Below are 13,778 nucleotides of genomic sequence, written 5' to 3' on the forward strand. Positions count from 1 at the left end.
TACAGAAGACCATGGATTAAGGGAAAGAACCCAGTTATATGAAGCTCCCAGGAAGGTGGACTGGAGAATGAGAATAACAAGGAGTCCCCGGGTGAGGGCAAAGACTTGGAATGTCTGAGAGAGGTGAGGGAAATACCTGTGGGAACTATAGCCATGTTCGGCGCAGGAAGTATTTTATATATGTTTTTTTGCCTGCATTTTTGGTTTAACCAATAAAGTGTACCCTGAGGTAAGGGCTGAAACTGACTCTGGCAGACCATTCGTTCTTCGTCAAGCTCGGTGAGGTAATTTAAAGGGCCAGCTGGGAGACGGGAGCTAAGGGCTGCACTCTGCAATAAGCCATTAAACTTGAAAGCCAACTTTAAAGGTATAGAAATAATATCTTCATTTTTATTTTTGGAGAAAATGGGACACAAAAAGCTTAAGGGCAAGAATTTCAAAAGTGACTAGTGATTTGGGGTTCTCAGCATGAGATACTTTAAAAAGGCCTGATTTTCAAATAGTACCAAACAACCACCCTCTCAAAATCTGGACCCTCTCATGTCTCAGGTTGGGTGCCCAGAAACGGAGGGTCTGAAATCACTAGTGAAAATCTTGGTTGAAATGAAATGACACATCACTTGAATTTTTTGTGGTGTTCTTTAATTAAAAATTAAAGTTTAATTTTTATTGACTTATCCTCCCAAAATAGTGTGGTATTTTCAGGTTGCCAGAGACTCCTTGTGCACTTAGAGAGAGGAGGGAAAATGTAAAAACTGTCAAATGTAAAACCTATCTACTTTTTAGGTTCCTAGAACACAAAATATGAGTACAGTTCTAGCTGCGTGCCTGAGCCAAATGTTTAGTTTATTTTGAAAGGGATCCCCAACCATAAACCTTGAGACGATATTGAACCCAGATATCCTTACAGATAACAGCTGACAGAAGAATTACAATATCTCATTTTAATTTCAAATACAGATCTACTTTTAAAGATAACTAAGACTACCATAAAAACTACATTGAATGGAGTTCATTTTTGACCAGGGAAAATTAAAGTGAACTGAAGCAAACCTATATTAACATCATAACATATACATAAAAATACTCACCATAACTAGTCTCAAGCTCATCCTGCAGGATAGCATTGTTGTTCCCGCATAACCCATGTGATTTGCCCAAGTAGTCTGGTGTCAACTTTATATAGACTGCAGATGTACCATCCCAAGCCAGAGTGAATGCATACCGGTGTCTAACTAGGATGTACCCAGCTAGTTTTTGGATGTGTACATTTCCTATAGCACGAGGTAACTGAACTCTGTGAAGGAAGTATAATTAAAGACAAAAGAACAAAGAATTTTTAAATGAAAAAAATCTCCATGTAAAGGAATTATTACTCAGTGATTTAATGACTTCCCTATAAACTTGCAGGAAACTGTGCTTTGAGTAACACTGATGTAAATCTGGAGTAACTCAATTGCAGCCAACGGAGTTGTATCAGATTCACATCCAGCTCCAAACATGAATGCAGAAATTTTATCCTCTAATACCACAACATAGTTTAAATGTCATTCTCCTAGTGCACTACTTTATAAACTGCAGAAATGTTACTATCAATATGCATGGCGTATTTGCCTTTTAGCTGCCAATAAGCGATGTTGCTTTTATGTACACTGATATGTCATGAGAATTGATCCAGTGTAAAAACAAAACATACCACAATAAATGTGAATATAATTACCCAAATCCTTTGTAGATGACCTCACTGCTCAACTTTATTTCTTCATCTCCAGAAAAGAATAGGCTAACGGACCTTTTGCAGGAATAGGGTGAAGATTTGCATTCTGGATCATTATTAACCTGCCAAATGATATTATTGGGGAGAAGTAACATTTTAATAACATTCTCAACATTCTCTATGCTGCCCAACTAATACGTTCTGACCCGATCATGGACTTTTAGCAATGATCTCAGTGGGCAACAGGATAGTTTGGTCACCATGGCTTCAGTCCTCGGTTTCTCCAAGACTCACAACAATTGTGATATGCAGCACTACAGCTATGCTGCTGTAGTGTAGACACTTGCTACAGAGATGAAAAGAGTTTTTCCATTAACCTAGCTGCATCTACAGTAGGAGTTAGATCAACCTAACTATGTTGCATAGGGTGTGAAATTTTTCAGTCTAAGATTTAGCGGTAGACCAGGACTAATTTGGCCATCATCTTCTCTCCAGACTCTGAGCCTGATCATAGCCTCCCAATTTTGCAGTGTACAAAGCAAATTCTATTTAAGATGCAATGATCTAACTGGTGACTATAGGAGTTGCAGTTGACAAAATGATGCAATGAAAGTTACTGCTTTCCCTAGAGTTTAGTCACTGGAAACAATGGCAGTACACTAACCCAGAAAAAGAAGTACACAGCAGTGATGTGCCTGTGCAGGAAGATCAAAGGTTGGTATCACTGGAAGAGCATAAAGGGCAGGGAGAAGAATAAGAGAGACCAAATCAAAGATGCAGGAAAAAGCGGAATGAAGTAGGGTACTGCATGCAAGGAGAAGTTGTTTGAGCTTCCTGGGCAGTGCAGTGGGAAGCTGGTGAAGTGACTCAGCAAAGGGCAAAGGATTAGGTGGCTGAAATAATGTGTGGGAAAGACTATTTAAATTTTTAATATATAAAAATAATGCATCTGATATAAGTTAAGAGACTATGTTAGAAATTATGTATTTGATGGAACTATTTTTGAAAGATGGTCAATAATGGCTCAGCTTCTTCTATATTATCAGTAGTAGCTCTATTTCCATTAAAGATGAGTTAATATTCAAAATTTTTGATGTTTTTAAAAAATGCATTTCATTGTTATGAAACTATGCTGCTTACATACTGCAATGACAGGTACTACAGAAACCCTAATACAGATATATTGTAGAATTTAAAATGAGTTTGATTATCTGGTATTACATGTCCTGATCCCAAGAGGTGCTGAACTGGGAGTTGTGGGAACTCACTGAGCTGGGCCAAATATGAGTGAGTGGAATTTTGACCATGCAGCTTTAATTATGGTTCACATGTTCAATCGCACCCACAGAAATCATGAAAGCACAGGTGCTGAACCTGAGTGGCACTGTGAGCCCATGCACCAGGTCACAATACCCAGAATGGGGAGCCAGGCCCAGCCCCACAGGACAGAAGCTGCCACTGTGGTATGAGTGCAGGGCGGGCTCGCTCTCCAGTTCCCCCATCCCTGGGCCTCCCCTCCACTCCACACTGGGCTTGGTTGGGATTAGGATTGTGGTGTTGGGGCAGCGGGTGCTGCTGCAGATGGTCGGTGCCCCTCTTGACTACAACTCAAGATCATGTCCCAGAAGAGTTTAGTATAGTGCCCCCATTGAATTTGGTGCTGCATCCACCTCTGGTGGTCAGCATCTCACCTGATCATGCCTATACATGTAAACGCCATTGATAACCCTTGTAACTTGTCTACAGATCATTTTTCCACTTTAAACTCACAAGTTATTTGTATGCCCTGTGATAGTATGAAACTAACTTAAAAATGCAGTCTCCCACCTGTATAGAGAAACTCTGTTCATCTATTTCATTCTGTCTCACAAGTACATATGTGGATTTCCCAGAGAAATAATAGTAGAGTCCATCAAAGGTTTCAAAATGGTATTGACCCCATGTTCGGCATATGTTATCCCTTTCAGCACCTGTGTTGTGCACTGGGCAGACAAAAGGAGAGCAATTTGAAAAGCATTAACCTTTTATTTTTTGATTGAACAGGAAAGTTTAAGAAACACAATGCATTTGTCCTTGGGATTGCAGTCCCACTTCAGGATACCTGCAACACTCAGGGCGCAGTAGATATGAGCTAACACTTCCAAATCTTCAGTTATGTCTCAGCATAACTCAAGGCCAGCAGGAAAGCAAGCAGTGGCTAGGAGTTGTACAACTCCAGCTCTGCTTGTGTACTCGCTGCCCACCGGGCAGAGAGTTACTATGAGCTTTGATGTCTTTTGACAAAGGAAGAATGTCCTTGTGGCTGTGGGGCCTGTATACCCTTAACCCAACCCTGAACAGATTGCATTGTAATATAGAATTTTTTTCTACACACCTGTCTGGCATCTTGATCCACTTGCATTAAATCGACTGCAGTCACAGAGCTCTCTGTGCACACATTCACCTCCATTAAAACACATGACTGCACCTAAGTAAAGAAACAAGGCTTATTAAAAACTAAGTGTGATAATAATTTAAATTAACAAGGCCTTGCATGTGAGCCAATGGGTATTAGCTGTGCATCTGAAGGCTGGATGGGCTGACAACTTTCAACCTGAAGGATACGAAAGAGCTTCACAAACAGTATTCATACAGGAATAACTTCACTATTGAAATGCAGACACATATGGCATGGAGGACTGGAGCCAAATGAACCACGCAATACACTACAATTCAGGCATGCCAAATTCACCAGAGAAGATCTATATTCTGATTTAAAAGACTATGGCATCTCGAGGCACTTGTAACCCATCTATCACTGGAGTATCTGGGAGTCAACACAAGGATAGCAGGATACCTTAGAATCTAAAAGACCCCTGAACCCTAAAATGGATGAAGAGCTAAGTCAGCCCTGCCAAAATTCAAACCTGTTACTCCATGGAGTCTAGATATTTCTAACTGCTAGGCCACTAGTAATTCCCATTCCTTCTGATAACTTGTAAGGGTACCAGTCACAAATCAATCTTACAAATATAGACCTGAATCAGAGCAGAGATAGATGCTTTAGTTTCCATATTGATACTCTCCAACTTTTCTATGTAAAGTATTTCTGTTCATAAACTACAGTATAGAAAGCAGAAACATTTTGATTTGTAATGACAATTTTGGTTTATCCAGAGTGGATCTCTATCAGAATCTTTTGAGCCAAATTTTCAAAGTATGATGTAATGGGTACACAAGCAGAAATATGCATTTAACTACCAAATTAGTACCCTGAAATGCAGCTTTGGGGGGCCAAAATATCTGCATGGGCATTTTGATGGGTTTGCCTATTTTGCCCATCTTTATCCTTCAAAGTCGGAGCTTACTTGGAAAAATCACTGACTTTTAGTAACCGTACATAACTCCAATTACAAATCTGTCAATTTTATCTCCACAAGTATACAAAGTAGAAATAGTTTATAATATCCAGCGAAGAAAAGCTTGAGAACATATCTGTTGTATGAAAATAAATGCATCATTGTCATTTAAAAGACTGGAGCTAAGCAGGCAAGTTGAACTTTGAAAGAAGTAACCTCAGGTAGTACAGCATTTGGATTTGGCCTTTTTTTGTTTTACTTATTTTTTCTCTAAAAATACTCCAGTCTTTAGATAGAAGCATATTTTTGCTCACACAATTCTTGTACTTATACAAACCATACTTATAACTCACAAGTCATGCACTGAAACACAATATAAGGTCAAGGTTTCACTGGAAACAGGTACTGTTCTCTCCTACTTCTAGGGAACGTTAATGTTTGAAATGTCAAATCACAATCAACAGTGTGTACAGTGAAATCATGGAGTGTCCTGATTCACTTCAGCTTTTGAAAGGGACAACTGTGTTATTTTAAGTTTGAACTTTTACTCCCCTTAGAAATACTAATATGAAGCCCAACCCTGCAAACCTACATGCAAGTACTGTGATTGGTTTCAATGGGCTTGTCTCGTGAGTGAGGCTTCAAGGATTTGCACCCATGTTTTATGATGCCAAGTCATCTCCCATGCATTATGTTTTCTTCCAAATATTGGCATTCACTGCACACAAATACAAAAAACACAAAGACCACCATAAGCTCATTCTGAACTATTTTACTAGAATGGCTGAATTCTATCTCCTGTAGACTAATTTTAAGATCACAAATCAAAATGTTTTGACAAACCAGGAAAGGAACATTCAAAGGATGCATTCCCATTACTTTACTGTGGCTGTCTTTAGCAAGATAGCAAGCTAAAGACTTCAGCAAGAGTAATTTACCAGTAAACTTAATTTCAAATGTTATTTTCCTGCCTCATTTCCTGTCCTTAGCTAGAAGTTCATTTTATTGATTTTTTCATTGCCAATTTTATACAAATATCTGCTATAGCAGGTGCCCAGTTTGTTATTCCAGCACTGGAGAAGTGAGCTGTAGCTCACGAAAGCTTATGCTCTAATAAATTGGTTAGTCTCTAAGGTGCCACAAGTACTCCTTTTCTTTTTGCGAATACAGACTAACACGGCTGTTACTCTGAAACCAGTACAAATACCATTATAGATAAAATGAGCCACATAGTTCCTCCTTTTAAAAACTTTAATTCTACTAATAAAAAATAATCTGAAGTAAAGATGAGCATTGAAAGGTATCCTGTGAGAGTGATCCAGACAAAAGTAACTGCAGATTCAACAGCAAACAGAAATTAAGAAATTTCAAGTTTAACGAAAACAGACCATATTCATTTTAAAACTCTAATTGGAGTTTGATCTGATTTTCAAATGGGCCTCAAAAATGACACCCAGAAGTTTTGCATGGGCAACCATATGCACATACAACTGCCTTTAAATGTGTACACCAGGTAACTATGCATATAATTTCCATTAATAACCCTTCTAAATAACTATCACATGTGGGCTAAACTGAACTATGGCTATATAGGGATTGTCCTATGAGAGCATAACCAGTCTGAATCCCACCTTTTAAAACTGCATGGAGTTGGTTTATTGATCACAGTAGAGGTTTCACTATAAAATGCTCACATTTCAAATTTCTTCTGTTTTGTAAGATTTTATCTTCTTAAGAATTAGTCCCTTTGCTTAAAATCGCACCTATGCTGGCACTTATAAGATTTCTCAGCACAGGAGCAACTTTTTGTCCAAGATTTTTAAAAATAGGTGCCTAAATCCATACTTGGTAACCTAAGTAAATGGTCTGATATGCAAACCTGCTGAGGACCTAGCAACTCCCATTAACTATAATTGACTTCAATGGCTGCTGCTAGATACTCAGCACTTTTGCTAATTAGACACCTAAATCTATGTTTAGGAGGCTAATTTAGGCTATTATTTATGAAAATGTTCACATTCAACTGTGTGTTTCCACAATACCTTCACAGTTAGTCTACGGAAAGAAGCTGTGCCTTTTCCATATTAGGCACAGTGACTTTCATGAAGGGGACTCTGACATTTCAGCGTATGTGTATGTAAGGTAAATGTCACCTTATCTAGAAGTTGTCACCTGAGGAATTGATTTTAATATAATAAATGTTATATTTATATAATATAAATAGATTTATATTGTTTCAACAATATCTGAATGCAACATTTTGACATTTCCAAAGTGGAATATTTAATTCCATGGGGAAAAAAAAATCAAGATTTTGACTTTTTGTTCCAAATTGGGACAAATACAAATTTCAAAATCTCAAAAATGTTTGCAGGACAGAAATTCCATTTTCCAACCAGATCTAGAGACAAGAGACAGTGATTGAGAGGGTATATATACACACACTTACATGGAACTATTTCAATTACAAACTTATTTGAGATGTATATTAAGTGGCAAGGCAGAACAATGGGTCAGCTTCCTATATTCCCATTTCTGGATATCTGGGTTCAAGCCCTGGTTAAAATAATTTCCTGGGATGCTGCTTCTGCACAATACAGCTGCCCTTGTCACAAAGGTACCACTCAAGAGGCCACAGAGGTCAGCATGACTGGAACACTAGGATATGACCGGTCAGAGTTGGGAGAGCTTTTTCGAGGGTGGAAGGCAAGCTCTACGGGCTGTGTATTGTGCTGCACTCCAGCCTACATTAATAGTCGGACTTCTGCTTTATCAAGAGGCAAAGTTAACAATCATTTGGAAAAAAGGGGTAGTTATTGGTCACCAGCTTGCCTAGATATATAACCTGCCTTTAAACTGTTTGCAAATGAACATCTGGCTGCTGGGTCAGAAATAGTTTACATCTCCCGGTAACTTGCCCCTTTGTCAAGCTCAATTATTTCCAGTCAAATTGACAAAAACGAAGGCTGAACCCTCAGCCTCCCCACTTTGTTCCAAAGCCAGAGAACTTGGTTGCTCTTCTTCTCCTCCTCTGGGAGGCTGAGCTGCTGGGCTGAAAGCTTGTCAGTTTTACTTGTAAAATTGACAAAAGCCTTCCCAGGGGGAAGCCGAAAAATTCTGTGATGATTCTCCCCACATGAGTTTTTTTTTCCTGAAAACCTTCCATATTTTATCTTTCATCCTGGCTGGGAACAATTCCCCCACCCGAAAACATGAGCTTTTTCACCATTTTCCAACACTTTGCCCATTAGGCGTGAGTAAAGACCACTGAAAATACTCGCCAGGCTGCAAACATCACTGTGGCAGGACGAATGCAGCAGGTAAATTGTTTGCTCATTATCATGACATATGTTTCTAACAAACACAGAGGCCCCGATTCTCCATTGCATATGATCAGCTGTTGTGACCATGGCAGGCAGAGGAAGCTGCTTGCGACTCACCGAACCTTAGATGCCCAGCCCCTGCCAAACTTAGAGCAGCAGGTGACCTAATCCAATTTCCCCAGGGGAAATTCCATGAAGAGTTTACAATAGCAGATCAGCTATAGTGTAGCTCATCTCCATTGCGCCCCTTCCTGCCCCCAGGTTATATCCTTCTCCCCCTTACACTGGGGATAGGGTGAGCATCAATCATAGGTAGTAAATACACCACCTCTTCTAGCTTTACCATGGTGGATAATCCACCTGCACAAGAGGAATTCTCCTGTAAGCATTTTAGTAAAGAGCAATTTGGCACTGGAAAATACAACCCAGATGATTGAAAATGCACATAAATCAAGAATGATTTTGATAATGGCATAATTAATCCCTTTTGCACTCTACAACTGCCTTCCTCAATCCCTCCACGTGGAAATTCACCCTGTGCATAGGGCCTGTGTAACATGGACATACCCCAGTCGTCAGCGGGCGGAATTGACTCTGGGACCTCTGGAGCTTAGTGCATGAGCCTCCACTGCATGAGTGAAAAGCCAACTGGCTGTTAGCTAAGGCTGTAGAGCAGACTCATTTTTTCTCTCTCTCTAAGTCATCTCTGTGCCACTAGATAGGACAGAACAACACACCCAGAATGTGTGTGGGTTACACCTGTACAAGGCTTTTGCACCACAAACCCTTTTTGGAAAACTTAAGTGGTGCATAAGCCTACTAATGGGTCTCTGAAGTAGGATGAATTTTATGCATAATAGCCTGGCACCTTTCATTCCTGGTCCTGCCCACTGTCTCCCAAGATTGGGAATAGAACTCAGGAATCCTGACTCCCAACATGTTGCACTAGCCAGTGCCTTTAGTAAAGTGATGAGCTACTGCCTTCAACAAGAGTAATTTAGTCTTCAGTGTGAAAGTCATTAAGCATCTGTCCTTCTCGATAAGCTAAATGAAATGCAAATGTCCACTTTGATTGGGTTGTCTGAATTGGCTGAGGTGCTGCTGTGTTTTGAAAATTGAGTGAATCCCCAGATAACAGTTTATACTGATAACAAAACTAGTCAGGTGATCTGACAGGCTTCAGGTTGTCCTTCCTTTCACAAAAAGGTGGGTACATATAGAGCACTGTGTCAGTGTAAAGCAGTTAAGTATTACCAGTGCAGTATGGCCTGATTTCAGTCCTGCTTCACTAGGTAGTCACTCAGAAGGCCTGTGATACCATGCAAGTGGAAACCTGGATTACTTTAATTTTGTTGCACCTATCAAGAAGCTCTTTAGGCTTTCACTGAACAACATCTCATGCCAGTATTCAGCTTCCTTTCAATTTGTAATCATCTTAAAAACCCCAACATGTTCTCAAGCCAAGTGAATCTTTTCAAGATGGAGTTGAGGGTGTCATCTCAGCATGTATTTAAGTGTTTCTGACCCTCTCCAAAATCCGGTGCTACAAATTGCACAAAGTGAGATACATTGGGTTTGGATTTCGCCAGCGTTCGAGTGACATAAATGTGTCACTCTGGTGTCTCAACAGCAATGCAATTTTCAAAATAGCCCACGGCAAGACTTTCAAGACAAAGCAACCTCCTGCATTTGGCAGGCAGTTTTTTGATTGTGTGTGCCTGGAAGAGCATTATACAAAATGGAACAGAAAGATGGAAGACCCTACAAAAGAAACTACCCTTCCCTCTTCCCCATACACACCACACATACCCGCACATAGACACATGATTCATCCATTAACATTTCTTACTGACAAAACTGTGTGTGTCTTTGGGACATTCTGTTAGGAAAAGTGAAAGGATTTTCTTGCATAGAAGCAGGAGGTTCTATGCTACAGGATTCAACAACTAAATCTCATATAGTATTGTGTTGTGAGCTGTATATTCACTCAGGCTTTGGAGTACCTCTGAATAAAGCAGGTGAAGCACCATCACACTGAACATCACAGGTGACGTTCACTCCTGTGCAGAGGGCTATGGTATGCAGCACTTAAGTCCCACTTGTAGATCTAAAGTGAAACTTAAGTGGTGCATAGATTCTGTGTTGGCTCTCTCCATAGCAGCGAATTTCATCCTATTTAGACTCTTAATTCTTTGGAGCAAGGATCTTGTCTGTATATATGTGTATAAAGCATCCACCTTCACACTCTGTATAAAGTAACTGGCTTCATTAAGAGGGCAAAAGTAATCACAGTGAAGGTTGAAAGAGAATTCAATTGAACTACCCTGATTTACGCCAGCTGAGGACCTGGTCCATAGTTTTCACATGCTAAACCCACAGTTCATCCTCAGTGAAATGCTACCTTGCTCGTGTGTTTCTCCAGAGTTCCAAGACACAACAATATCTTGTAACTCGGTTATTGGCTAACATCCTGAGCCCAATTCTAAGAAGGCCAAGGACCGCAGCTCCCACTGCAATCTATAGAAATCGGAGATGCTTAGCAGCACCCAGGTGGTGTTCAGCATTTTACAGGACAAGACTAGAGAGAATACTTGATGATAAGGTTTGATTTAAAGGATTTATTGGCATGTGTTTGAGATACTCACATCACTTATGAGTAGCAATGCCACCACAATAGTGATGCAGATTTGGATCCCAAACGAGCACCTGTAAAACACTTCCACCACCCGATGCCATTATATATTGCATAGATGTCAAGTGTTTCATACATACTATTTTTTTAAATAGTTTGAGTAGAAATTTTTAAAAATTGTATTAGGACTGTGGCATCCCTTTGTTCGGGAGTCTGAGATGCTAGAATAAATCCCAGTAAAGTGGTTTAGTGGACAGGTGATGTGTTCATAGACATGCTCAGATAAATTGTAAAGGTATGTGATCAATTTATTTATGACATGCTTGTACAATTATCACATGGGTATCTTAGAAAGAGAGAATGAGTGGAAAACCCCACACATAATGAATTAATCTTGATTTTATGTGATGACTGAGCTTTCCTTTTTCTTTACTAGAATTGTGTCTTCGGTTTTTAAAAATATCCTGACAGTTGTTTTTCTTTTTAATGTGCTCTCCTTCAATTTTTTTAAGACTGTAGGAACACAAATATTGCCTGGTTCTTCATTCCATATCCATTACCCCTGTCCTTCCTAGACCCTGCAAGAGTGTATTAATAATCCATGAGAACTTTTTATATTTATAAAGTTTCAAAGTGATGCGTAATAGCCAAAAATATTGAGTCTGAGATATTACAGACAACAAATAATTGTAAGGTTGAAAATTAATTGCTAAATATATATCCATCTATATAAATCATAAAAACAGTAACTGCACTTAAAATAAACTGAGATTTTAAAAAGTTGAGGGCCCTAATTCTAAAATAGACATTAAACCCAGCAGAATATCAAATACTAATAATAAGGCTTTGTGGTTCTATATCACCTTTAATATGAAGAACATGATCAGTTTATGAAGTCTCCTAGTACCCCTGTTAGGCAAGAAAGTACAATTCAAACAAGTAAATAGAAGCACAGAGAGGACAGGAGACTTGTCAAACATCAGGAAAGAGGACAAGCCAAACTCTGCACTGGAACAGGGGTGGCAACAAGTGATGGCCTGTTTCTTTAGAACAAGAAGCAGGGGTGGATTGGTGCAAGAGCTTGGGTGGCAAGAGATAAGAGCATGGCTCGGTGTGGCAGCAGGGAGGACTGGGCAGATCTGGGGCACAGGTCCATGGAGGCAGGGATGGGCGTGGGCTCAGTGCTGGGGTTGCAGTGTTGGCACGGCAGTTAGTGTGACATCCCTGTAACAAGGGCAAATGTCACAAGCCTCTTTTTAATGAGACATATTGAGCCGTTTGCTACCTTGAAGAATGTGGCCTCCTTGTAATTCAGGTTAGGGTCTATGCCCTTTTCTCTCTTGGCATTATGCTTCTGTAGCTAGCTAATAAAACTGAGTGTCTTGTACTGAGGCACTAGTTTATGGGGAGGAGAGGGGTTAGAGGCCTGCTAGTACTTTCAGCAGCGTGACTTCCCTGCCATAAGGATTTGAGTTGCTGCCCTTTATTCCCTTGGTTTGATGCTACTTGAACCAGCTGCTCCAAATGAGCCCCCTATAAGCAGGCTCTCCTCAGACACTATTGAGCATGTCCCCAAGAAACTGTGCACAGAGAGCTGTCCCACAGCACTTGGTTTCCAACTTGCCTGGAGTTCTACAGCCAAGCTTCCGGTCTCACTTTGCTGTTAAGATTCCGCAGCACTTGCTGGTACATTGAAAAACAGAGGCTCTTCTGGCACTTTTGAAACGAAGCAATCACCATAGCCTTCCTTTTCTCATTGACTTTGGAATACGTCACATATTCTGCTTTTAATCATCTAACATGCTGATTTTGTTTTAAAAATTTGGAACTGCTCGGAACTTGCTTAGTTGTGTAGGGTAATTTTGGAGATTTTGGCTTTGGGGTAGGATTGAATTGGTAGTTTGGCCACCTGGGGGAAGCTTGGGAGGAAGTGAGAGCCCCACAGAAGGATAGGAGGACAAGCTAGAACTCTGTTAGAGCTAGAATTCCAGGAAGTCAGCAGACCCAGGAAAGGAACATTGACTTATTATTGACGCTGAGGGGACTCTGCTCAGCCCTGTCCTAAGGCTATCTGACTTACACACACACATTCTAACACTTCAAAGCAGAAGTGGAAAAGAAGAAGAAAACATTTCAGAAATGGCTAGGGAAAGGCTGGAAAGAAAAACGTCTCTAACGATAGAGGTGAAGGAAGGGGTCTCTGAGCACAGTGACATCCCTGTAACTAGGTCTAGGGTCACTCATGAACAGCCTAAGGCAGGGGTCTCAAACATACAGCCCGCAGGCGGCCCACAGAGTTATTTCCTGCAGCCCGCCATAGCTCCACTCACTCCCCACCCTGACGCCTCCAACCCCCAAGCGCGCCGCGTCCCCACTCCTCCACCTACCTCCCAGCACTTCCTGCCACCAAACAGCTGTTTGGCAGTGCTTAGAACTTTCCAGGAGGGACGGGGGAGGAGCAGGGACATGGTGCACTCAGGGGAAGAGGTGGGACTGGGACAGGAATTTGGGGAAGGGGTTGGAATAGGGGCAGGGAGGGGGCAGAGTTAGGGTGGAGACTTTGGAGAAGAGGTTGGAATGGGGGCAGGGAAGGGGTGGGAAAAGGCAGGGCAGGGGTAGGGCCACATGGAAGGGGTGGAGTGGGGGCAGGGCCGGGGGGGGTGGCTTTTGTATCTTTGTATGAAAATGTGTCAGTGATGCAGCCCTTGGGCCAATGTACTAGTCCTCAGTGGCCCTCGTGGTGATTTGAATTTGAGATCCCTGGTCTA

At 40.9% G+C, this 13,778-nt stretch overlaps 1 protein-coding gene across 1 annotated transcript in view; it reads right to left on the reverse strand.

Moving 5' to 3' along the window:
• Positions 1-13,778, reverse strand: part of OTOG (otogelin) — a 166,558-nt gene that overhangs the window by 139,716 nt on the left and 13,064 nt on the right. The window contains exons 5-8 of the mRNA XM_084632568.1: positions 4,092-4,184; positions 3,545-3,699; positions 1,721-1,839; positions 1,092-1,297 (exon numbers count right to left, since the gene is read on the reverse strand). Of these exons, the coding sequence (XP_084488694.1) occupies positions 1,092-1,297; positions 1,721-1,839; positions 3,545-3,699; positions 4,092-4,184 (573 nt within the window). The remainder of the gene's footprint in view (positions 1-1,091; positions 1,298-1,720; positions 1,840-3,544; positions 3,700-4,091; positions 4,185-13,778) is intronic.

Source organism: Lepidochelys olivacea, assembly GCF_965140295.1.
Source record: "Lepidochelys olivacea isolate rLepOli2 genome assembly, chromosome: 6".
Taxonomy (NCBI): domain Eukaryota; kingdom Metazoa; phylum Chordata; order Testudines; family Cheloniidae; genus Lepidochelys; species Lepidochelys olivacea.